Source organism: Eubalaena glacialis, chromosome 2, assembly GCF_028564815.1.
Source record: "Eubalaena glacialis isolate mEubGla1 chromosome 2, mEubGla1.1.hap2.+ XY, whole genome shotgun sequence".
Classification (NCBI taxonomy): domain Eukaryota; kingdom Metazoa; phylum Chordata; class Mammalia; order Artiodactyla; family Balaenidae; genus Eubalaena; species Eubalaena glacialis.
In genome coordinates, this window is record NC_083717.1 from 150,305,033 (window position 1) to 150,332,178 (window position 27,146).

The window sequence follows — 27,146 nt, forward strand, 5'->3', positions numbered from 1 at the left end:
TTTCTTAATTTCTCTTTCTGATTTTTTGTTGTTAGTGTATAGGAATGCAAGAGATTTCTGTGCATCAATTTTGTATCCTGCTACTTTACCAGATTCATTGATTAGCTCTAGTAGTTTTCTGGTGGCATCTTTAGGATTATCTATATATAGCATCATATCATCTGCAAACAGTGACAGCTTTACTTCTTCTTTTCCAGTTTGGATTCCTTTCATTTCTTTTTCTTCTCTGATTGCTGTGGCTAAAACTTCCAAAACTATTTTGAATAATAGTGGTGAGAGTGGGCGCACTTGTCTTGTTCCTGATCTTAGAGGAAATGCTCTCAGTTTTTCACCATTGAGAATGATGTTGGCTGTGGGTTAGTCATATATGACTTTTATTATGTTGAGGTAGGTTCCCTCTACGCCCACTTTATGGAGAGTTTTTATCATAAGTGGGTGTTGAATTTTGTCAAAAGCTTATTCTGCATCTATTGAGATTATCATATGGTTTTTAACCTTCACTTTGTTAATATGGTGTATCACATTGATTGATTTGCATATACTGAAGAATCCTTGCATTCCTGGGATAAACCCCACTTGATCATGGTGTATGATCCTTTTAATGTGCTGTTGGATTCTGTTTACTAGTATTTTGTTGAGGATTTTTGCATCTATGATCATCAGAAATATTGACCTGTAATTTTCTTTTTTTGTGACATCTTTGTCTGGTTTTGGTATCAGGGTGACGGTGGCCTTGTAGAATGAATTTGGGAGTGTTCCTTCCTCTGCTGTATTTTGGAAGAGTTTGCGAAGGATAGGTGTTAGCTTTCTTCTCTAAATGTTTGATAGAATTCCCCTGTGAAGCCATCTGGCCCTGGGCTTTTGTTTGTTGGAAGATTTTTAATCACAGGTTCAATTTCATTACTTGTGACTGGTCTGCTCATATTTTCTGTTTCTTCCTGGTTCAGTCTTGGAAGGTTGTACTTTTCTAAGAACTGGTCCATTTCTTCCAGGTTGTCCATTTTATTGGCATATAGTTGCTTATAGTAGTCTCTCATGATCTTTTGTATTTCTGCAGTGTCAGTTGTTATTTCTCCTTTTTCTCCTTTTTCATTTCTAATTCTATTGATTTGTGTCTTCTCCCTTTTTCTCCTGATGAGTCTGGCTAGTGGTTTATCAGTTTTGTTTATTTTCTCAAAGAGCCAGCTTTTAGTTTTATTGATCTTTTCTATTGTTTCCTTCATTTCTTTTTCATTTATTTCTGATCTGATCTTTATGATTTCTTTCCTTCTGCTAACTTTGGGATTTTTTGTTCTTCTTTCTCTCATTGCTTTAGGGGTAACGTTAGGTTGTTTATTTGAGATGTTTCTTGTTCCTTGAGGTAGGCTTGTATTGCTATAAACTTCTCTCTTAGAACTGCTTTTGCTGCATCCCATAGGTTTTGGGTCTTCGTGTTTTCACTGTCATTTGTCTATAGGTATTTTTTGATTTCCTCTTTGATTTCTTCAGCGATCAGCTGGTTGTTTAGTAGCGTATAGTTTAGCCTCCATGTGTTTGTATTCTTTACAGTTTTTTTCCCTTGTAATTGATATCTAGTCTCATAGTGTTTTGGTCAGAAAAGATGCTTGATACGATTTCAGTTTTCTTAAATTTACCGAGGCTTGATTTGTGACCCAAAATGTGATTTATCCTGGAAAATGTTGCTTGTGCACTTGAGAAGAAAGTGTATTTTGTTGTTTTTGGATGGAATGTCCTATAAATATCAAATTATTAAGTCCATCTGGTCTAATGCGTCATTTAAAGCTTGTGTTTCCTTATTTATTTTCTGTTTGGATGATCTGTCCATTGGTGTAAGTGGGGTGTTAAAAGTCCCCTACTTTTATTGTGTTACTGTTGATTTCTCCTTTTATGGCTGTTAGCATTTGCTTTATGTATTGAGGTGCTCCTATGTTGGGTGTATAGATATTTCTAATTGTTATATCTTCTTCTTGGATTGATTCCTTGATCATTATGTAGTGTCCTTCCTTGTCTCTTATAATAGTCTTTATTTTAAAGTCGGAAGTCTGATTTGTCTGATATGAGTATTGCTTGTCCAGTTTTCTTTTGATTTCCAGTTTCATGGAATATCTTCTTCCATTCCCTCACTTTCATTGTGTATGTGTCCCTAGGTTTGAAGGGGTCTCTTGTAGACAGCACATATATGGGTCTTGTTTTTGTATCCATTCAACCAGTCTGTGCCTTTTTTTTTTTTTTATGATTGCTTGTTTGCTTGCTTGCTTGCTTATTTAGTTATTTATTTATTTATTTATTTATTTATGGCTGTGTTGGGTCTTCATTGCTGGGCGCAGCTTTCTCTAGTTGCATTGAGTGGGGGCTACTCTTCATTGCGATGTGTGGGCTTCTCATTGCGTTGGCTGCTCTTGTTGTGGAGTGTGGGCTCTAGAGCGCAGGCTCAGTAGTTGTGGCGCCTGGGGTTAGTTGCTCTGCGGCATGTGGGATCTTCCTGGACCAGGGATCGAACCCGTGTCCCCTGCATTTGGCAGACGGACTCTTAACCACTGTGCCACCAGGGAAGTCCCCAGTCTGTGTCTTCCGATTGGGGCATTTAATCCATTACATTTAAGGTAATTATTGATATGTATGTTCCTATTACCATATTCTTAATTGTTTTGGGTTTATTATTGTAGGTCTTTTCCTTCTCTTGTGTTTCCTGCCTAGAGAAGTTCCTTTAGCATTTGTTGTAAAGCTGGTTTGGTGGTGCTGAATTCTCTTAACTTTTGATTGTCTGTAAAGCTTTTGATTTCTCCATTGAATCTGAATGAGACCCTTGCTGAGTTGAGTAATCTTGGTTGTAGGTTTTCCCTTTCATCACTTTAAATATATCTTGCCACTCCCTTCTGCTGAACGATCAGTTGCTAACCTTATTGGGGATTCCCTTTTATGTTATTTGTTGCTTTTCCCTTGCTGCTTTTAATATTTTTTCTTTGTGTTTAAATTTTGTTAGTTTGATTAATATGTGTCTCAGCATGTTTCTCCTTGGGTTTCTCCTGTATGGGACTCTCTGTGCTTCCTGGAGTTGATTGACTATTTCCTTTCCCGTGTTGGGGAAGTTTTCGACTATAATCTCTTCAAATATTTTCTCAGACCCTTTCTTTTTTTCTTCTTTTTCTGGGACACCTACAATTCAAACATTGGTGCGCTTAATGTTGTCCCAGAGGTCTCTGAGACCGTCCTCCATTCCTTTCATTCTTTTTTCTTTATTCTGTTCTGCGGCAGTTATTTCCACCATTCTATCTTCCAGCTCACTTATCCTTTCTTGTGCCTCAGTTATTCTGCTATTGATTCCTTCTAGAGTATTTTTAATTTCAGTTATTGTGTTGTTCATTCCTGTTTGTTTGCTCTTTAGTTCTTCTAGTTCGTTGTTAAACGTTTCTTGTATTTTCTCTGTTCTGTTTCTGAGATTTTGCATCATCTTTACTATTATTAGTCTGAATTCTTTTTCAGGTGGTTTACCTATTTCCTCTTCATTTATTTGTTCTTGTGTGTTTTTATCTTGGTCTTTTGCCTGCAAGATATTTCTCTGTCTTCTCCTTTTGTCTGGTTTACAATATTTGAGGTCTCCTTTCCCTAGGCTGCCGGGTCGTAGTTCCTCTTGCTTCTGTTCTCTGCCCCTGGTGGTGAGGTTGGTCCATTGGCTTGTGTAGGCATCCTGATGGGAGGGACTCGTGCCTGCGTTCTTGTAGGTGGAGCTGAGTCAGGTGGTATGTTTTGGCGTGTCTTTGAGCTTAGTATGGCTTTAGGTAGTCTGTGTGCTGCTGGGTGGGTTTGTGTTCCTGTCTTGTTTGTTGTTTGGTGAGAGGCATCCATTGCTGGGAGCTGCTGGCAGTTGGGTGGAGCCGGGTCTTGGATTCAGATAGAGGCCTCTGTGAGAGCTCTTGGTGATCAATCTTCCCTGGGGCCAGGAATTCTCTAGTGGTCCAGTGTCCTGGACTCCCTGCTCCTACCCCAGAGCCTCAGGCCCGACTTCCAATCCAGGAACCAAGACCCCGCAAGTTGCTCATCCCTCAATAAAGGGGATTAAAAAAAAACACAAAAAAGAAAAGACTAATAAAACCCTAGAAAAATAGTAAAAAGTAAAATCAAACAAACAAAAACAGAAACAAGGAAACATACACACACGCGAAAGAAACAAAACAGAACCATATGAAACAAAAACAAGGGAACAACCAGACAAACAGAAGAACTCAAAAACGAAATCAAACAATTAGAATCAAAACTAACAAAAACAGAAAACCTAATAACAAAACCAAAGCAGCGTGCCAACTGAAGAATAAAGTAAGGAAACAGAACAAACTGATAAAAATGAATTTAAAAAAATAATAAAATAAAATAGAAAGGGAAAAAACACAGGAGAACAGAAAAGTAAAGTAGAAATGGAAATATTAAAAAAAATATTAAAGAAAAAGAAGAAGAAAAAAATACGGGAAAAGAACACAGAACAACAGAAAAGCAAAGTAAAAATAGAAATATATAAAAAAATAAAATAAAAATAAAAAATACGTTATAGAACATGGAGATCTCAAAAGACTAAATAAAGAAACAAAACGTAAAACAACAACAAACAAACAAAAAAAGAAACTCAACGAGAAAAAAGCCAGAACCAACAACAGAATGAATCAAAACATAATAAAATTAATAGTAATAATTATGTTTCCCTGGGGTCTCAGCTGAAAGTGTCTTTGCACATGCCGTGAGCCATAGCCCACCTCCGCCTCCCCAAGAGGGTCTCCTCTGCCTCTGGGCTGGTCTCTGGACCTGTTGTGGGCCCTGTGAAGACCACTCAGACTCTGATCTGACCCAGTTCCTGCGTGTGCTTGTCCCCAACGTCCACAGCTGCCAGAGCGAGACCATTTTCATTTGTGGGAACACTCATTGTCTACTCAGATATTCCATAGACGCAGGGTCTACCTAGCTGATCGTGTGGATTTAATCTGCAGCTTGTACAGCTGATGGAAAGGTTTTTGATCTTCTTCCTTAGTTGCCCCATCCCTGGGGTTCAGCTTTGGTTTTATCCCCACCTCTGCGTGTGGTCCACCCACAGAGTCTGGTCCTGAGGCTGCCTTGGAGCTCTTGGGTCTGCCCCAGTGAGGACAGGGCATGGAGGTGGTATGACTGCTTGGATCACGGGAGCCCTGGCAGCGCCAAATGCACAGGGAAGCCAGCAGCCACGGGCGCAAGGGATATGGCCCTAGTGAGGGCCTTTTCTGGCACCCAGTGTATGGCGCATCAGGGCCAGCCCTGGCTGGGCTTTTTCTGGCGCCCAGCAGCAGGCACGCTAGGGCCATCCCTGAGGGGGCTTTTTTTTATTGCTAGTCGGCAGGTGCTGGCGTGAGGGGGGAGAGAGGCTGCAAGAGTGGCTTGTCCCCCTGTGTGTGACTCAGCAGTAGCACCCTGCTTCCATGGCAGTCCAGTCTTCCCCTGTAGGTATTCCCTGCTGTGGATTTCCTCCTTCCCGTCCCCTCAGTCTGTCTCCCCACAGCCAACAGCAATTCTCGCTCCGGGCCTGTTCTCCAATCCCCGTGCTCCAGCTCCCAGCCCCCTTGCACACCTGTGAACACGTGTCCCAGTCCAGGGCATGTAGGGCTGCGGTACGGACCGTCTGTGTATTTCTCACTCTGTCCCATCTGCCACCGATTGGCGGCTTCACCCTCTTCCAACAGCCTCAAATGCTTTTCTTCTGTCCCAGTTGATTTCTCTGTTGGAGAGGAGGTTTCCCCGAATTTGGGAATCTCTTCTTTGCTTCAGCTCCCCCACCCTGGGGTGCAGGTCCCATCCGGCTTCCTCTCCTCCTCCTTCTCCCTTCTTTTTGCCATCCTACCCAGTTATGCAGGGATCTTTATAGTCCTGTCTGGTGACCAAGGTCTTCTGCTAGTCTTCAGCTGGTGTTCTGTGAGAATTGTTGCATCTCTAGATGTATTCCTGATGCATCTGTGGAGAGAGGTGAACTCCACGTCCTCCTACTACTCCACCATCTTGAATCCTCTCCCATTTATTCTTAAAGACCATCCTAGTCCAAACCATCACTTCTCATTTGATTACCTTCAGTATTCTCCTAGTTGATGTTTCTGCATTCCCTCGTAGCCTTCTAATCTATTTTTTTCTACACAACTGCAAGGCAGCCTTTAAGAGGTAAATCAGGTTATATTACTCACTGCTTTAAAAACCCTTTGGTGCCTTTCTCTTTGCACTTAAAACAAAATCCAGATTCCTTCGAAGGCCTATGTCTGTCTCTCTCTATAGCCTGATCTCATGGCATTTTCCTCATCCCCTCATTAAAGCAAACCAAATGTTCTCTTCTGTCTAGACTGTCCTAAAACCCCCAGCCCCTACTCCCTAACTTCTTTCCTTGGTTATTTCCTCCATCAGGTTTCTATTTAAATATCATTTCCTCATATAAGGCTAATCTGAATTCCTAGTCTAAGTTATTCTCTTCTCTCTTTCTCATAACCATCTGAGTTTTTTTGTCATACAGCATTTATCATAGCATATGTCTGTCCATACTTCCAAGTATCTGTTGACAACGTGTTTTACAAATCTGCGGCATTTTACAATGTAGTATGCTTGTTGGACAGTCTCCATGTGGTGCCAGCAGTGGCTCAGAGTAAACAGTGTGTTCGAGGATCATCCGAGTAAGTGCGATAACTGTGTGACTTTGGATACAAAGTTAGATTATTCTCTTGTAAGGAACGTTCTTGAAGTTCTTGATTGAAGAATTTATCTTTTGATTTACTTTAATTGGGTAAGTGTATATCTTAAAAGGGTTCCTGGTTATTTGTGAGGATTGGGAAAATCTTCTTGCAGGGAAAAGCCTCCAGCTGAACTTAGTTACTACCTGTTTGAAATTACTGCTTTTTAAAACTAATTGCTTCAAGTGTTTCTCTTCTGACTAAGGATGTTGGTGGTGGTTTATGGGTGCAAGAGTAGTCATTTTATTGCTTGAGACAGCTTTGAACTCTAGAGGTTGGGTGGTAAATCAGACTCCCCTTGATAGCTATATTAGGCAGGCCAAGGAGGAAGTTGGGAACTGTTAAAGATAACGTTTTGAAATAGAGTAAATATTTTGAAACTTTACATTTTTCCCTTTTCCTTGGAACCTTTGGCTTTCAATTAAAATCTTGTTCTTTGTTTCTTATGGTGTGGTTCTATTCTTATCTTCAGGGACTCAGTGCCCTTGTAGATCCACTCTTGTCAGGGAAAGACTAGGTAAGTTTAATTTCTCCATTTTCCTGTCATGGAAGTTGATTCTTGGTCAGACCTTTTAATAGATTTCAAGGTCCAGGATGTAGATGAATCCCCACAGCTAATAAAGACCACTTCAGAGAAAGGAGGAAGATAAATGCAGGAATACAAGCATAGATGTAGGATAGAGATAGAGGAGTTAGAGGACTTGCTGACCAATTAGATATGGTGGCTAAAGAAGAGTCTAGAATGAATGCTTGTTTTTGCTCTGGAGTAACTGGTAGATTGTGGTGACAATGGTATTCATGAGCACTTTGCAAAGGAAGAGAGAGTAGAGGATTATGAAAATATTTAGGAAGTTGTTTTAGGCATCCTTTGGAGCATTTAAGTGGATATAATTATTTCACAGTTGAATATATATTTCTCTGGAGTTGAAAATATATTGCAATGGGAGTAGTTTCGGAAAGTAATCAGCTATCACTGATACATATAGTGTGGATATATGTTAGTCCAGAGAGGATGTGGAGAGTGGTAAGAAAGTTCAGGAATGAACCTTGAGAAGCACCAACATTTAAAGGTCAGGGAAAGCCACCACAAAGTATACTGAGACGAGAAACAGCAGGAGACAGTGGAATCACAGATACTTAGGGAGGGTAGAGAGTTCAGGGGTGGCGGGAAAAATCAGCAATGACATGCTTTAGAGCAATCAAGGAGAATAAGGATTGAAAAAATGGATTTGATATCCTTAGTGAAAGCAGTTTCATTGGAGTACTAGACTATAAATAAGTGATGAATGAATAGGAAAGGTGACAGTATCCACTTTGAATAAGCTTAGATGGGAAGGGGAAAACAGAGTAAAAGCTAGAGGGCTTTTGCAGAGTTGGAGAGATGTTACGTTCTATGTGTATGTACACATGACTTTGTGTTTAAGCTATAAGACACTTCTGTTTTATATTTAGAGTGTAAGTTAAGATCCTGGGCTCTAGGGTCAGATTTCCTGGATTCAAATCTGGACTCTGCCACTTTGAGCTTTGTGGCTTTAGATAAGCTACTTAACCTCAGTGTCTCAGTTTCCCCGTCTCTAAAATGGGAATGATAATAAGGTATTATCTTAGAGTTCCTAGCATAAAATAATTGCTCAAAAATGTTAACTCAATGTGATTACTAGTAAGAAAACATTTAAAATGTATTTGAATTGTGTATTAACACACATATGTGGAATCTAGAAAAATGGTACGGATGAACCAGTTTGCAGGGCAGGAATAGAGATGCACACGTAGAAAACAGACGTGTGGACACAGTGGGGGAAGGTGTGGGTGGGATGAATTGGGAGATCAGGATTGACATAGGTACTCTACCATGTGTAAAATAGATAGCTAGTGGGAACCTGCTGTATAGCACAGGGAGCTCAGCTTGGTGCTCTGTGGTGACCTAGATGTGTGGGATGGTGGGGGCTGGGAGGGAGGTCCAAGAGGGAGGGGATATATGTATACATATAGTTGATTCACTTCACTGTACAGCAAAAACTAATACAACAGTGTAAATCAACTACACCCCAATTAAAAAATAAATAGAAAAGGCAAAAAAAATGTATTTGATAGTTTTAGTTGATTATTAATTTCTTCTTGTTGGCCTTTAAATATACTTGCCTCAATTATGTGGTTTTTTTCCAACTCTAAGTTACTAACTATTTTGGCCCCATGTTGTATAACAGGAGAAAGTCTATTTAAAATTTTTCCTACCTTCTCTCTTCCTTCCCTCTCTACTTTTGTTAATTATAGCATTTGTTTATCAGATACTTACAATATTTAATGTTTGTTTTGTGACTATAATTTTTATGTTTGTTTCAGTCTTAATTCTGTAGCTTAATGCTGGGTTCAAAGCTTGATACCAGTTCTTTTGCCATAAGCTTCTGTATTCATCTCTTGGTTGGCTGAAATTGGTTTTTTTTTTCTGGAATTTTTTCAAGAAGGGCTTATGGAACCTGTATTTCCCAAATTCTGGCAAGTTAAAATGCTGCTTTATTGTCTTTGTACTTGAATGATAATTTGGTGCGGTATAATATTTCTGGGTTGCACTTTCTTTCCCTGAGAATTTGTCATGCTTGCTTTACCATTCTCTACATTCCTATTGCTGGATAGAAGTCTGAGACCAGCCTGAGTTTTGCATTCTTTTTTTTTTTTTTTAAAGGCTCTGCCACGTGGCATGTGGGATCTTAGTTCTCCAACCAGGGATCAAACCCGTGCCCCCTGCAATGGGAGCCCGGAGTCTTAACCACTGGGCCACCAGGGAAGTCCCCTGAATTTGCATTCTTTTCATGTATTTTTGTCAAAATACACTCTCACAATGAAAACATCCTTTGGGTAATCAACCAAGTTTTTATTATTTATTGGACTTTCCAGTGTCCACCCTACTGTACAAACACCAAGGGATTCAGCTTCTTTGAAGTCACGGGAATTTTGCTATAATGTGGCTTTGCATTGACTCTTCTATCAGTATTCCCTTGGGCAAAGCATGTCTTTTCAATCATGAGATTCAGTGTCCCTTAAAAGAATTGAAATAATGGGTATCAATTAAGCATAAGTTGGATCTTCCTTGCCTATTGTCTTTATCTTTCGTATTTTTGTCCTAAAATAAAAAATAAAGCTTTGGTTTATTTCCTCTTATTTACTTCTCTCCACCCTGAACTCTATGTCTTCTGTGTTTTCAGGAACATGTCTTTTTCTGTTTGCTACTTCTAATTGGATTGTATTTCTGAGATGGTGTTACTTTTACTTCTGCTTTGGGCTTTGCCAGCTCATATTTCATCTCTTTCTGTGGTCTTATCTTTCCTCTGAATTATTTCTTGTGAGCTCTGTTCTTTGCTCTTGTTTTTCTAGAAATTGTTGCTATGTTAGACTTTGGAAAGTCATGGTGATATATTTTTTTTAATCAGTTTTTGTCCGTTCTTGACAATCTTTTTATCATGATTTTTCTCCACTTGGCATTTGGTTTTTCTTATTGCTTTCCTTCCTTTTTTCTCATATCTTACATAGACCTTGTTTTATTTCTTTTTCATTGATACTCCTCTTCCAGTGAGGGGTGTTTCTCTTGGATCATCTCTGTGGCTAGAGATTGATAACGAATGGCTAAGGACAACTGTTCTCCTTGGGCTATGTATGAAAATGAGTTCTCTTAGCCTTTCCTTTTTCCTCAGATAAAAGTTCACTACAGAGGGTCTCACTGTAGAGGATCTCTCTTAACTCTGCCTCACTGATTAGCTGCTCTCTTTGAATAAAGTTTACCTGTATGATTTCTTCTTCTTTCCTACTTCTGCTTCTTAAGACCTCCTACCAAGAAAATTCCTACCTTCTATATTTGTGCTTGTTCCTGATGTCAAATGGGGGATTGTTGGTTTTACCTTTCAGTATAGTCCTGTTAACTTCAGAGAACTATGTACCCATGGCACCTCTGTAGTCTTGGGTATATTTTGACAAGGTTGTTGAGCATCTGTTTGATCTCCACTGCTTTCGGAAGTCTTTCCTGATATTATGCTTTGACGTTACAGATGTTTGTTTTATTTTGGTTCAGTTTGCATTTCATTTCATACCCCTCTTTTGATCTTTTAGGAGGAGAAGGGAGAGATTACTATCTTGAATTTGTGTTTAAAAATGGAAGTCATAATTCTTTGTAAAAATCTGTTTCTTGATTGATATGTGTCCTATTTTACGCATCAGAATATGTAATGATACAGTGATTTTTCTGAATGATATTTCACTGACCAGTGTTTGGCAGTTATTCTACTTTATATGTAATAGTGAACTCTGCATTGGCCTAAGAACACTTGATATCAGATAGTTCATTTTCATAATTTTCATTAGCCGGTGTTTACTATTAACTGATTCTGTATTGATTTCTCAATTGTAGTCAAATAAAGGAGAGTTGACTGCACTTGTACATCAGCTTCAAGAAAAAGACAAGTTACTTACTGCTCTGAAGGAAGATGCTGCTGCTATGAAGGATCGGTGTAAGCAGTTAACCCAGGTGAAGACATTCTTGTATTTAAGGGTTATACTTTCTAAATCAGATGCAGTGAAGGATTTTAGAAATTGTCCATAATTCCTGATTTATTTGTACAGTAGATTTATACCACGTGAAAGTAATTTTCTTTTAGAATTTAGGTGGTGGTGATGGGGTCTCACTCTTTCATGTTATTATAGCCTACAGTTGAATTGTGAATTTAAAATAGCAGTACTTATAGGTATACTAATTTCTGAATAATGGAAGCCTGTGGATATTGGGAGCATGTTTCAATTGGTTCTGACCTAGAATTATTCTATAGAAGCACAAAACTCGGTGTGATCTTGTTTAAATCCAATTCATGGGACAAATGTGAAACTCTTACATAGGTGGTTTATTCATGAAGGTTTTTGTGATGTAATTTTTAATCAGTGAAGTTCTTTAAATCCCTTTTACTTCGAGAGGTTTAAAAAAAAAGGCCTTTAAACAAATGTAAAAGTACAAACTTCCAGTTATAAAATAAATAGGTCCAGGGGATATAATGTACAGCATGGTGACTATAATTATTAATACTGTGTTGTATATTTGAAAGTTGCTACGAGAGTAAATCTTAAAAGTTCTCGTAACGAGAAAAAAAGTTTGTAACTGTGTGTGGTGATGATACTAATAGACTTACTGTGGTGATGATTTAGCAATAAATGCGAGTATTGAATCATTATATTCTATACTTGAAACTAATATAATATTCTATGTCAGTTATATTTAAAAAAATCATGTAGACTGAGAACATAATTGAAATTCTGTAGTAAATGTGGTCTCATTTTTCCCGAAGTGCTTGTTTCTCCTTTTAGGTGTTAAATACAGTAGAGTAAATGAGGTTTATTTCACTGTCGTTCATGTAGCTACTTGATGACATTATGAGAATGGCCTCATTTGAATATAAAGTCTTTTCTGTGAATTTGAGGTAAATAAAAGTCAGTGGAAAACTTGGTCAGATTGATTTTTTTTAAAATAAATTTATTTTATTTTTGGCTGCATTTGATTAAGATTAATCAAAGTTGTTGCTAAAATAAGTGTTTCCTTAAGATTAGAAACTTTACTGTAGTTTTCTGTAGCTATAGTTTTCTGATTATTTTAAAAATTAAAAAAAGAAACTATTTACTTTTGTGTAACTCATTGAGCTGTATACTTAAGATGTGTATACTTTTTTCCTAAATGTATTATGTACATCAGTAAAACAATTTGCAGATGTAAATGAACTCTTACGGGCAAACTGTTAGTTAAATGAAAATCTTAAAGTTTGTCGAACAGTTTCTTAGAGCAGGGAAAATGGACTGATCATACCTGCAGATAACTTTAAAGTTGCTTGGCTTTCTTGCACTTTAATAGTTAATATTTATCCTAGGAGTTCACAATACTTGCAACTCAAAATGAAATCACCCTTTTAATGTTTGACTTGGGAAGATAATAAAACTTTCTGAGTTTTACTTTCCCTATTCTGCTATAAACATATCTTATCCTTATCTCTTACCTTAGGAAGGAGACTTTTTTTCTCGGCTATTTTTTTTCTGGGGGCCTATTCTGTACCCTAAAAGAGAGCTGGTACCTGGAAATAATGAAGAATTACCTTGTTTTGCTTTAAAAATGTTCTCTCTTATAATCAAGTTAGAATGTAGGATTTTATTCCATGTTCAAGTCTTTAACTCTTAAACCAGAAAGTGCATTTGAAATAGAGTAAACAGAGCAGCTAAGTGTTTATGAAGGGAATTGGTGTAAAGAGCAGGTAAGATGCAGAAGACAAATTTTTTTTTTTAAAACCTTTGACCTTGCTTTTTAAACAAGTACTTATTTCAGAATTCAAGATTGGGCTTCCCTGGTGGCACAGTGGTTAAGAATCCGCCTGCCAATGCAGGGGACACGGGTTCAAGCCCTGGTCTGAGAAGATCCCACATGCTGCGGAGGAACTAAGTCTCTGCACCACAACTACTGAGCCTGCGCTCTAGAGCCCACGAGCCACAACTACTGAGCCTGTGTACCACAACTGCTGAAGCCTGCTTGCCTAGAGCCCGTGCTCCGCAACAAGAGAAGCCACCGCGGTGAGAAGCCCGCGCACTGCAACGAAGAGTAGCCCCCGCTCGCCGCAACTACAGGAAGCCCGCACGCAGCAAAGAAGACTCAACACAGCCAAAAATAAATAAATTTATTTAAAAAAAAAAAAGAATTCATGATTGTTTTACTGATGTCATTTTTGCTGATGTTGTTTTCTTCTTAGTAAAGTCTTGTTCTTATTTTTTTAAATAACAAGTTTTTCATATTTTTTTTTCTGATTTACTCTTCTAGGAAATGATGGCAGAGAAAGAAAGAAGCAATGTGGTTATAGCAAGGATGAAAGATCGGATTGGAACATTAGAAAAGGAGCATAATGTGTTTCAAAACAAAATGCATGTCAGTTATCAAGAGACTCAACAGATGCAGATGAAGGTATATTTTCATTCTTTGAATACAAAATTAAATATTTGTATTCATTTAATTAGCAAACTTTTAAGTGCCCTGGGTTGGGCTTTGGTACAAATGGCTAATTAAACTGGCTCCCTGTCCTTAAGTAAGCAACTTTTGGGGAGGCTGGAAGCTGACAAGTAAATACGCCGTTGCAGTAGAGGTAAGCATCAGGTGCTTTGGAACAGTGCAGATGAGAGGTGGGGAAGAGAAGGGTTGATAGGGAAGACTTTTTAGAAAGGAGAAGCAGACCGTGTTGAATCTTTCGAAACAATTAGGCATTGTCAGGAAAGCGAGTGAAGGAATGGGCGCTGGGTATGAGACTTATTACTTGGTGTAATTCCTTCCCATCCCACGAGATGATGGTTCGGTAGGTCTCTTTTGGGGCCCAGGATCGCGCTTTTTAATGAGTGCACTGCAGGTGTTTTCAGTATAGGTCGTCTAGTGATAACGGTTTGTGAGAAATACAGTAAGAGTTGTGGTATTTGGGAATCAGGACTGGAATGAAGAGACCTAGAGAAATAAATAGAGGTCTTGTCTTAAAGGGCCTTATATCCCCGAAGACTGGGGAGCCAAGTGAAGGAGTTTAAGCAACCCAACAGTGTGATTATATTAGTAGTTTAAATTATTACTCTGGCATAGTATGGAGAGTGGCAGCAGTGTGGAGAGTGGAGCAGGGATAGTTGAAAGGCTTTTGCAGGAATCCAAGTCAGAGAATAAGAACCTTAAGTCAGACATTGATAATGAGGGGATGAGTTTGATAAAAAAGAGATAGTAGATAGGGCTTGATGATGGAGTGGAGAAGAGAGGAAAAGTGATAATGGTTTTGGCCTAAGTGACCTTCTGTCTCTGGTCCTTATTTTCACCTGTTTTCTTTCAACATTTTAGAAGGTTCAGTGCTTACTGCCTATTTTTACAGTGTTATCCATTGTCATGATTTCGGTTAGGTCTGGACCAGTGATTGTTGTTGTTGTTTTGACGAACATGGTTTCAGTCTGCTTGTCAAGTGGGCTTATAACACTCCCTCTAATTGAACTTTGTGGACCAGTGATTTCTTTTTGAAATTGTTTACATTGCTGGCTGATGCTTCAATTTGAAAGTGTTTGTCGTCACCTCAAAATTAACGTATGTCTAAAATCAAACTCTTGCTTTTGGTCAGGTTGTTTTTGTTTTCTAATGTTTTGAGGCATTATTATCCTTATGCTTGAATCTTTGACTTCTCACTCCCTTGCCCAATCTACAATTTGTTCTGAAATCTTAAAGATGCTTTATTTCTAGTTATTCTTGCCTTCAGTTTTTAGATATGACCCTAGTTTATTATTTCATACTAGCATAATTATAGCACCTTAATAGGTCTCTCATTTCCTTTCTAATATGTGTAATTAGTACCAGATTTTTATTTGTAAAATATTACTTTGATCACATTGGTAGTCTGCTGAAAAATTTACTGCTATTGAAGTTCCATTTTTTTCTGTGGAAATACCACTAATAGCGATAAAGAAGTGAATGAATCTCTTCTCAGGTTCACTGCATCCACTACTTTGATGCTCTAATTTGGCTCAGTCCTCCATCTTCCCAGGCCCCAGCCATTTGAAATATTCTTTCCCATTAACCAGGTTATTGAAGAACTGATTTTCCTGGCCTTGTGTGATCTTTTTTCTTCTTAATTCTGACTTACTATTCATTTGAAAATTAGTGGAATACATGTAGCAACATCTTTTATTGAAGGTTAAGGGTGTTGAAGTGATTCTTTTTTTCAACTTGATTGCTTATAGAGGTCCGGATATAGATTACATATGATAAGTTCTCTGAAAAGTAGAAACACAGACTTTATTTTCTCTTAATTGAATAGGTTTACTAAAAATTATTAAGATTATTTCACATACTAAATTGAGGATGTGGGGATATAAGATTCAGTGTTCTTTGTCTTTTGATTCTGTAATTCTGAAATAAAAAACAAGAAGCCAGATGTTTTAGCAAGTAGATTTTTGTGTAGTGTATTTGCCATCTATTTGGCTATGGCTCAATTTGTAACTTCATGTAAATGTTTTGAACATGTTTTCAGTTTTTAAACTTTTGATTACTAAAATCTTTCAGTAAAATATTGCTAACACAAAATTGACTTATTAATTCTATGTGAGTCTGTTGTGTAGGAAAGAGTTCTAAAACAGCATCTCAGTGTATTTATTTTGCCTATGATAGCAGCTGGCATCTACTTGCATTCTTGAATGCTGTGGCAGCTCATGTTTACTTTGTATTCGTCACTATCAAAATTTATCCTTTAAATTTGTTTATATTTATTTGAAAGGGATATCCAGACTTCATTCTATTGATGCTTTTTACATTCTCATCATAATAAATTTTCTTCGAAGTTAGCTTTGGCAATCATTGTTTTCTAAGTCTTATGTGTGTAAAATAATTTTAGTTCCAGCAAGTTCGTGAGCAGATGGAGGCAGAGATAGCTCATTTGAAGCAGGAGAATGGCATACTGAGAGATGCTGTCAGCAACACTGCAAACCAGCTAGAAAGCAAGTATGTTTGCAAATGCTTTACTTTTAAGAGAATGGCTGGTAGAGTATTTTCTTCAGTCACCAAAATGGTGTTTGATAATAATTGGTTAGACTTTTGTTTTTTACACTTGTTTCTAAAATGAATTAATTTTCTAAAACTATCCTCTTGCTTTTGAAGAACCTCTTCAGCTAAACTGTATGATAAACACTACTGCCACCAGTGGAACAGTTTATAAATTTATGAGACTGAATTTACAAGTTTTAAACCTTCCATTCCATTTAACAGTAGTTCTCAAACTTCATTATTCTGAAGAACATCTGGCATGTTAGTTAAAAATCATATTCTTGAGTCTTACCCTTTTAAGATTATGATTTCTTGGCTCTGAGATGGAATCCTGGAATCTGCATGTTAAGACACATTCCGTGTGATAGTGATTTAGTTGGCTCTGGGCTGTACTTTGACAAACAGTCCAAGAGAAGACTAGTAGCATGCTTACATAGAATAAATATTCTGACTGGTTGATTTTAATAGATTTTCAGAACACTGATTTCAGGGTGACACTGTTGATTCGTGCTCATGGTGTGTGGTCATCCGTTTTTCTTGATTATTTTATAGTAATTTTAGTATATGTGTTATTGTCATCAGAATGATTCAAAGATTACACTCAACCAAACTTCATTATTAGAAGTCACTTATAGCATTCATTTTCATTTAGCTATAAGTGGAATTACTAACTCAGCATAACTCATATAAAATATATTTTGTTTACTCTTTATATGTGTTTTGTAGTAATGGAAGGTTCCTAATCCAGTTACTGTTTTCAGGCAGTCTGCTGAACTAAATAAACTGCGCCAGGATTATGCTAGGTTGGTGAATGAGCTGACTGAGAAAACAGGAAAGCTACAGCAAGAGGAAGTCCAAAAGAAGAATGCTGAGCAGGCAGTTACTCAGTTGAAGGTGATATATTCTTACCTTTATCATTTCATAAATAATGTAGGTATTCAATTCAATGACCTTAAGGTGTATATAGCTTTGAGAAATGTAGTTTGAGGCTTAATGGGACTTGTAGTCTTAGTGCTCTGCCTATACAGAAACGTGTACACTAATGAAAGAATTGAATATAGGCTTGAGTTTGAAGTTAAAGACTTTTTGAAGATATGAGAATTGAAATTAGCTGATTGACAGGCATAAACAGTAGAATTTCATCTTATATATATGGAGGTTAGGGTCTACACGTGTAAGGCAAAAATCAAATTTTTGATAGGTAGTTAAAATCACCTTCAACATCGCTTATCCATAACTTGGATTTCTCAGTAAGTTTAATAGAGCCTGTTTTTATTCCAGCATTGGAATAGATGATTTTCCTTTCCTTTAGCATGAGACGAAGTAATGCTCCAGTTGCTTTCACTTGAGCCATAGTGGGAAAAAATCACACACTGTTTCTTTAGACAACCAGAATGGCACTTGGTGTCATGAGATGCTTATACTAGGAAGACACGCATGGGGTTGCTCAGGCTGACTGAGAGAGAGGAGTGGACTCATTTCTCTTGTACTTTTTAGCCTGTGTACATTGAGTAGAGTGACGAGTAGAATTGTCTGTTCCTCCTTTTACTGGGGAGAGGATTTATTGAACGTATAGTTCAATTTCTGTAAGTTAAATATATCTGACAGACTCCTGCCTAGGTCATTGATACAGTCAATATAGCTTAATACCAGTTCTAGAGTAGTAGGGGTTAAAAGGGCTTTGAGAATAATTGAATGCAGAAAATAGCATAATTTTTGTTTTCTTGAAGTTTTCATGGGTCCCTGTGGGAGAGTGATATAGTTGTCCTTTCTTTCAGTAAATACTTGTCTTGCTGGTGTGTTTGCTGGTAGCATTTATAAATGTGGAAGTTTGTGCTCTATGGATATGGATAAGTAGATAAATGACATTAAATATTATAGTCATAATTGAAGTGTTGTGCTATACCAAAAAATAAGAATTTTAGGTGCCCACTGAAATTTAGCAATAAAGATACTATCCTTTTGAAGGCCTATCAGCTGAAGGAAGATCAGTGGAAAGCTGATCAGAGCAAAGTGGGTCAGGTATATCCATAGTAGTAGCTATATTGATCCACCAGCACAAATATTGAGTTTCTGAAGTAATCGCCAATCTGTAAATCCTGTGTATTGGAGGGTAGAATGGCAGTGGCTGATAATATCTGTGCATATTATCAGGCTAAGCACATCTGCCTATCTTATTAAAATGTAGGAGACTAGTGATTAGTTGTTGGAATAAGCAGTTTTATGTCACAACAGTAAAGATAGAGGATGCTTTTTTTCCATTAAATTGGAATCCTGTGTTTGTGCTGACCTATCCTTTCTCCAGGTTCAACTGCAAGAAGCTGAGAGAAGGTGGGAAGAAGTCCAGAGCTATATCAGGAAGAGAACAGCGGAGCATGAAGCAGCTCAGCAAGGTAAGGGGAAGTGGTATTCATTTAAATTTAGTATGTAATTCTGGGTAAAATTTCCTCCCCTCTCCTTATGTGAAGACAGTGTAAATTGGCATTTTGGTTATAGGTCAATAAAAATAGCTTTTACACTTTCAGAGTACTTTTATTTCTTTAACATTTCTTAGGGTTTTAAAAATAAGCTCTCTACTAGTTTTGTGTGAGGCATTAAGTTGCAGATAAAGTTATAGTCAATAAATAGGGTAATGGGAACCTGTGCATGTTCCCTTTCTGTAGTTATTCCATCTGGTTCCTTGATCAGTTCTTCATTTAATTTTTTTTTTTTCTAAGAAGGACTCATTCCTACATTGTGAAGAGAAAAACAGCGAGAGCATTACCATTCCAAGTAGTTGACTTAATTTTTTTTGGCTGCGTTGGGTCTTGGTTGCTGCACGCAGGCTTTCTCTAGTTGCAGCAAGTGGGGGCTACTCTTCATTGTGGTGCGCGAGCTTCTCATTGTGGTGGCTTCTCTTGTTGCAGAGCACGGGCTCTAGGCGTGCGGGCTTCAGTAGTTGCAGCATGCAGGCTCAGTAGTTGTGGTGCACGGGCCCTAGAGTGTGTGGGCTTCAGTAGTTGCAGCGTGTGGGCTCAGTAGTTGCGGCGCGCGGGCTCTAGGGCGCGCGGGCTTCAGTAGCTGTGGTGCATGGGCTCGATAGTTGTGGCACATGGGTTTAGTTGCTCCACGGCATGGGGATCTTCCCAGACCAGGGATCGAACCCGTGTCCCCTGCATTGACAGGTGGATTCTTAACAACTGCGCCACCAGGGAAGTCCCCAAGTAGTTGACTTAAAACTGCCTACTTAAATGCTAACTTTCACTACTTATTCTTAATTCGATGAATTCATTTAGGAAATAATGGAGCTTGTATTAGTGTGTTTTATCTATGTTTCCACTACTCCCCTTCCTCCCATGAAAGTGGTGGAGAGCTAGTAAAATATAGTTCCAAACACAAGGCTAGATCATACAGAGTTTTGGCTCTTTAGACCTTTGGTTTCCTCTGATTTTTTTCACTACTAGGTATTACCCTTTGGTTCAATATTTAAATACATCTAAGATGTTTGAAGGCCTTTTTCTTTATATATAAAGTTTGTTTTTATGTTAAGGTATATTAACTTATTTTTTAATTAATATTTTATATTTCATGAAAGCACATAAGAATTTTGCCAAAAGAATTGTAACTATAAACTATATGTAACTATCTATAAACTATATAACTATGAACAGTAAAACCTTACTCTGACCTGAAGATGTTACTTTTGTTTTTAGTGTTTTCTGTCATATTTCTAAATAAGCATATTATTTCTACTTATACTGCTCTCCTCTTGATAGCCATCTGTTGACTTTCTATTATAGAAAATGAGGGCTTAATACTCCCACACCATTCCTTCCACCTTCCCCTCATTCTCCCTATATGGTTCTACATACTTTTGATTGTACCACTATTTGATTTTAACATCATTATGACTGTGTAACTCAATGCTGAGCCAAGATAAATAAAATTGCAGTTCTTTTCTTGAGCAATGTTTTTTAATTTCCTGAAGCTAATTATTGCTTTATGTTTTTAACTTGCTTGATCTTTGTTTTATTGTTTCAAATTTTACCTAAGGTTAAACTCCTTAACACCCCCCCCCCTCTCCACCAGCCTCTAAACATATTAGATACTGGAGGAGTTATCAGTTTTTCCTGGGGATATATATGTCTTAGGAGTCCTCAGTCTTCCTGCTCCAGTACTCGTCGCTTTCTAGGTTGGCTCAAAAGCTGTCTTCTTGAGACTTCCTTTAGTCCCTCCACCCTGTTTTCTGGATCCTATGTCACTGCCATCTTTCTTGCTTTCCTCCCTCATTTAATAGCATATCTTTTAGTTGCTTCATAAGAGTATGTCTTGCAGTACATTTGTTGAGGCGTTGAGTATCTGAAAATGTTTTTATTCTTTCTACCTTCATGCTTGATTGGTAGTTTGACTGGATGTAGAGTTCTAGGTTGGAAATAATTTTCTGCACAGAATATTGAAGGTATTAATTCAGTGTTTTTTTTTTTTTAATTTATTTTTATCTATTTATTATTTATTTTTGGCTGTGTTGGGTCTTCGTTTCTGTGCGAGGGCTTTCTCTAGTTGCGGCAAGCGGGAGCCACTCTTCATCGCGGTGCGCGGGCCCCTCACTTCGCGGCCTCTCTTGTTGCGGAGCACAGGCTCCAGACGCGCAGGCTCAGTAGTTGTGGCGCACGGGCCTAGTTGCTCCGCGGCATGTGGGATCTTCCCAGACCAGGGCTCGAACCCGTGTCCCCTGCATTGGCAGGCAGATTCTCAACCACTGCGCCACCAGGGAAGGCCTAATTCAGTGTTTTAACTTTTCCTATTATTGGTAAGAAATATGCTCCTGATTCTAATGCTGGATATTACCATTATGTGTTTAATTTTCAGGAGTTCTTTTTTGAGTTGTGTTCCATTCTGTTATTAGTGTCTTGTTATGGAAGGAACATCTTACTTTTCTTAAAACTATATAATACACACACACATACACATTTTCTCTTTTTCTCTGTGTTTGCCTCTCTATCCTTGGTGGTAGTGTAATGTGTTTTTGTTTGTTTTTTTCCTCCCCTCTTTTGGAATTGTTTATGTTACAGGGCAGGGAGGCAACTCTCATGATACCTGGTATCTCTATTTCCTGAGCTTTTACTTTTCCCTTCCTCATCTCTGCCAAGTTAGTGATCATCTCTCCATTTATTTTATCTTAATTTCTTGTGATTTGGAGTTATATTTATTTTCTGATTGCATCAAAGACCGTTTGTTTTTGTTTCTCATTTTCTTTATTGTTTTGGGGTTACTGTAAGAAGAGAAACAGAAAAGTTTTACTTCATCTTATACCAGGACATTTGTCAGCCTTCAGCATCTTTCTCTGTTCTCCAGGTATGAGAGTACAGGGAATTGACAAGAAATTCACTAAATAACTTACTAAAGCATCTTTGGGGAAATTAAGAATGCTTGCGAGAAATGATATAACAGTTTTAAACATCCATGCACCATTCATTTAACACATTTATTGATTATGTATTTTGTGCCAAGCCTTGGGTACAGCTCTGGGTATAGAGAAAAGGCAATCTCTGATCTCAAAAAGCTCACTCTCTGGGAGAGGAAGTGAATTAGTACAGTGTGGCAGGTACTGTCAAAAAGGTAAGCATAGACTGCTCAAGTGAGCCATATGTAGGAAGCAGAGGAGAGATTCAAGGAGAGTATTCTAGAGGAGGCAGTGCCTACACTAATGACGAGTAGCAGTAACCAGGCCAAGGAAGAGACCTTTGTAAAATGCAATGTTTTGTTAGATTTACAGAGTAAATTTGTGGCCAAAGAAAATGAAGTACAGAGTCTGCATAGTAAGCTTACAGATACCTTGGTATCAAAACAACAGTTGGAGCAAAGGCTAATGCAGTTAATGGAATCGGAGCAAAAAAGGGTGAACAAAGAAGAGTCTCTACAAATGCAAGTTCAGGTATCTAATTTTCCCTCTTTAAAAAAAATAAAGACGGGCAGTGGTTGGATGTGTCTTGTGTAGAAGAGAGAGGGTAGCCTGTCTTATCCTAATTCTGGAGTGCAGATGAATAATTCTAATTTAATCTTCAAGTAGTTGTCACAATATGGTCTGAATATGTGCTCAAAGATGCCTTCACCCACAGTCTTAATGCTTTTTATATTAGATTAGGAACAGTACAATGTATTCTTAATTTCTGCTTTGTAAATTAGCTCTCAGAATAGAATGCCTAATCATTGTTTAAAATGACGCCTTTTGGAATCTAAGAGTGCCTTTTTAAAGGTAAACATGTACCTGTAACTCATTTTGTTCATATACATTGGTATATTTAACAATACACTTTTCCCTCTCCTTTTTGGTTGCTCTTTATGAAAGGATATTTTGGAGCAGAATGAGGCTTTAAAAGCTCAAATTCAACAATTCCATTCCCAGATAGCAGCCCAGGTAATGGTGCTTTCTTATTGCTTGTCATTACTAATAGCTTCCTAGCTGTGTAAATAATGAGTGCCTGTTGAGTGCTGCGCACTGGATTAGTAGTTGGGTGACTAGTCAGTAAATCAACTGGATGATCCTAAGTGCTAAGCTCTCTGATAATTACGTATAGTGCTGTAAGAAAACACTACGGAAGAAATCCAAATCTGACTAATGGGAAGGTGGGTTAGAGAGTTTTTAACTTTAGGAGGAAAAAAATGTTTATTACCATCCTGTCAGAAAACAGGTGTCAAGAGTGATAGTTTATGTTTTAGAAGTATTCACTAAATATTGACTAGCCATAAGGGAAAACTTTGTATACCCTCAGGTGTTAGCAGTATGTTAACCATAGCTCTCAGGTTATATATGCCAAAGAATCATTTTTAAATTTATACTTCAGTATAGTTTGAGTGTGAAACCTTCCAAAGTTTTCTAGGTGGTATTGTAAAACCTGTTATTCTTTGGCATCATTCTTATGTAACATGATAGACAGGTAGATAGATAGGTATAGATATATACCCTTTAGAATATAAATAATATAACATTAAGAAGAGAAGAAACTTGCAAGTACTTAGCTTGTTTCCATAATATACATACTGTGAATTTCAGTTTCAGTTCTTCAACTTTAAAATTCTAAAAATTGTTTGTAGGAAAAGTAATAGCTTAGAATATAAGTCATTTTCTGTGCAAAAAGTAGTTTTAACATTAAAAAGTTGTTTTTAACGTTCAGGCAAGTTGAAAATCCCAAAACTTTGAGGTTGCAACCATTTTTTTCTTTTCTAATTGTTTTCTTTGTAGAAACTGTAGTCTAAAATTAATTGGGATAAAGGAGCTGTTACAGTGGAGGATTACTGGACTGAATGTCAATATTATGACATAGTATGAGTGTGTTTCATGTTTGGTAATTGCAGTCATTGTTGCTTTTGTTGTGGTCATCCATGTACAATGCTTGGTGTCAGTCTATTTATCTCTTGTAAAAATAAAATACAGTGTGTGTGTGTGAAAAAAAAAATTGGGAAAGAATTATATAATATAGGAAAGGGTGTGTGTATATGGATGTATGTGTACATGTAAATTATTAACTCAAATTGGATTGAGATCTTAAGTTATAGATGAGAGGTAGTTCTAGAAAATTTATCAGTAACTTAATATTTAGAGAATGCTATAAGTACCTTTTGAAAAGTAAAGATGAACACGAGCATTACCAAACGACTTGTTATCTTAATCATGAATGGTATCATTTCATTATTGGAAATTGTTACTAAGGAAAAGAAGCACATGAATGAAAAATAGCCTTTGCTGCTGTTTTTCCTATTCATGTGTTGCTTGGCAGTTACACAGTTTTCAGACCTGTCAACTTACTTTATTAAAAATGTCTTATGATGTGTAATTCCCTAATACTGGCTGTTATTGATCAAATTTACTTTCAGAATATTAGCTGTTATTTAGTGAACATTCATCATGAGCCAGATACTTCCTTAACTTTATATACATTTATTTCTTTTAATTTTTAAAGCTTTATTGTGATGATTATTGTACAACTTTAAAACTTTCTCTTAAGGGCTTTTATGTTGACACTGTTTTTCTTTCTTAGACATCCGCTTCAGCTCTAGCAGAAGAGTTACATAAAGTGTAAGCCTGCCTTTCTATATTTCTCTTAAAATTGCTTAGTCACCACTAACTGATAGCTGTTAGATTCTACACTTATGATTGACTTTACGTTCTAACTTGTTCAAAAAATACTCTCAAGTAGATTTGGAGCAGCTTTTGCTCTTCTACCCCTAAGCATTATGTATTCTATGTTTTTATGTCTTTGTCATAAAAAGAGTTGGGGAGGCTTTTTTCCCTTTGGGCTTTAGCAGTTATGTGGAAGAGATTATTGTGATTTGAGATTAGTGGAAGTTAGTTTTTATGTCTAGTAAGTAGTTGTAGCTACTCTGTATGTAACTATATGGTGGTATGCCCAAAATGAAGTTCTTTTTTTTGGTGTGTATTGTATAATTTGCATAGGCATGGATCACTTAAGTTCAGAAGACCTGGAATCTGTTTTTCAGATTGCCAGGCTTGTGAGCTTAAATTATTTAACTTTTTTGACCTCAAGTTTTAAAATAGGGATATGTATTTTAAGGAGTTGTAGTAATGCATGTGACAGTTACTACTAAACTGATAGGGTCTATAGAAAGGGAAGGTACACTTATGTGAAAAACTACTTAAGTAAGGATGACCATATTGAGGCTTCTAATCCTTTGATTTGTGACTTGACTTCTAAATGTTTATTGAATGTACAAATCTATTTCCTGTTAAAGGATTGCAGAAAAGGATAAGCAGATAAAACAGACTGAAGATTCTTTAGCAAATGAACATGATCATTTAGCAAGTAAAGAGGAGGAACTTAAGGTACAGTAATTCTTATAAATGGCTACAGTATTTTATAGTCATTGAATTACCCTGATCTTGTAATTAGTATGAGTGTCTGTGAAGACTGGAAAATACTCTAGATAGAATTCATTTGAATTCATTTGAAAAGTGTCTATCTCTTTCCTAAACTACAAAATCCTCTTTAGCCCTCTAAGAGGAGAAGTTCAATGGCCTTTTCTCCCATGATATTTATTATTCATAATAATTTGGGAAATATGTTAAATAACAGAAGTTGATGGTTTTCTTTCTGACTTAAGAAATTGTAATTTGAGACCTTTGCTTTGAGGCCTTTGCTTAGGTAGAAGAGGTACATTACAAAACTTCAAATTTAATATTAAATACTTCTAATACTATTTTTCCTTCTTGTTCTAGGATATACAGAATATGAATTTCTTACTAAAAGCTGAAGTGCAAAAATTACAGGCCCTGGCAAATGAACAGGTAGATCTTTATTGCTTTTAAGCATTTACCTTAGAATTACAGTTTGTTTACTTATTTTCATTAGTATTGCAAGCCTTAGTTTTACTCATGTAGATAGTAAACATAATGGTTACTTGTGTTTGGCTGCATGGTGTGTTGTTAAAACCCTCTTCTATTTGACCATGACTCTCACAACTCACCTAAATGTTACTATATTCATGTTGAAATTAATGTTTGATCCAAGAAATTGAGCACTTTTGAGTTATCAGAGAACTCAGTTATAACACGTATGATGTGCTGATTTGTTTCAGCCTTCTGCCATTTAATCAGAAAAGGATATACCTTTTACTAGGATAAAAGTTGAACAGTGAGAAGTACAAAATACTGGGTAGCAAAAAATATTACTGTAAATGTATGCTGTTGATTTAACTATTTACTCTAAATATATGAAAATATAACTTTAATATGTAAAAATAAGTAAAAGAATAGGTTTGAGTGCTTCCTGAGAAATGATACAATTCTCATCTCATTTCTAACACAGGCTGCTGCTGCACATGAACTGGAGAAGATGCAAAAAAGGTGATTAAAGTATTGCTGTACATGGGCCATTCATACATTTATGTTCAAGTGTAATTGCAGAAGACATTGCTGCTTATAGCTGATAGTTGTGCACATAATTTATGTAAGCTTTCTGTATATATGAAGTATTTTTTTTCCTCATAGTATTCACGTTAAGGATGATAAAATAAGATTGCTTGAAGAGCAGCTACAATGTGAAATTTCAAACAAAATGGAAGAATTTAAGGTGTGTAATTAAACTTGTCAACTCAGCTTTCTTTGAACAACCTTGTATAATTTTCAGTTGAAGTGAATGTAGAAATACTACTTTTTTATATGTGATCACTCTGAAACAGTGTTTCTATAGTTTATTTGGGAACTTATACGAACAATTTTATCATAGACTTTTTGCTTTGATTATTTTGACTTACCTGTTTTTATAGTAGACTTTTGATACTTGTTTTGCCCCAGCCTTTTCTTCACAGTTTTCATTTGGTAGTTTGAGATGGTTTTATTTGCCTCCATTGTTGGTGTAGTGCTAGTTTCTGGTCATGGCCAAACAGCTTGTGTATTATTGTAAAGCATTCTGATTGCCAGGGTACCTCTCTGCATGCAGTAAGATTTGCTTTTTGTTTTTTTTTGTTTTTTTTTTTTTTGCTTAATAGGAATCCTGTAAGTACTCACTTATGAAAGCAGGGTTTCCCAGAATTCATTGGCACAAACGATTAAACTCTTTGAAATACACATGAAACGGTTCTAAGCACAGTGTTAACACTGTTTGGGATAAACCACATGACTGAATTAGGGGGGCTCAGTAGAAACAACTTTTTATAGATCATTGTATATGTACATTATACTATTACTGTATTCCTGTTCTCTGGAAATATGTTCATTGAAACTGTGAAAAATGGAGCCTCATGAGATTTGCATTCTTAGGTCAGTATATAATTCACCTGTCACTTTATAAGTACTTACAGTAATAATATGGCTTTGATTTTTTAAAAAAACATTCAGATGGTTGCTTTGTTACCTTTTCTTA

General features: G+C 36.9%; 1 protein-coding gene across 5 annotated transcripts in view; it reads left to right on the forward strand.

Annotated features, from left to right (window-relative positions):
- Nucleotides 1–27,146, forward strand: part of KTN1 (kinectin 1) — a 125,980-nt gene that overhangs the window by 57,569 nt on the left and 41,265 nt on the right. For all 5 annotated transcript variants that reach the window (XM_061180865.1, XM_061180867.1, XM_061180868.1 and 2 more), the window contains exons 6-17: nt 11,125–11,241; nt 13,558–13,698; nt 16,139–16,245; nt 17,049–17,181; nt 18,593–18,680; nt 22,035–22,201; nt 22,616–22,684; nt 24,306–24,343; nt 25,018–25,108; nt 25,502–25,570; nt 26,091–26,128; nt 26,273–26,354. In XM_061180865.1, coding sequence (XP_061036848.1) covers nt 11,125–11,241; nt 13,558–13,698; nt 16,139–16,245; nt 17,049–17,181; nt 18,593–18,680; nt 22,035–22,201; nt 22,616–22,684; nt 24,306–24,343; nt 25,018–25,108; nt 25,502–25,570; nt 26,091–26,128; nt 26,273–26,354 — 1,140 coding nt within the window. The remainder of the gene's footprint in view (nt 1–11,124; nt 11,242–13,557; nt 13,699–16,138; nt 16,246–17,048; nt 17,182–18,592; nt 18,681–22,034; nt 22,202–22,615; nt 22,685–24,305; nt 24,344–25,017; nt 25,109–25,501; nt 25,571–26,090; nt 26,129–26,272; nt 26,355–27,146) is intronic.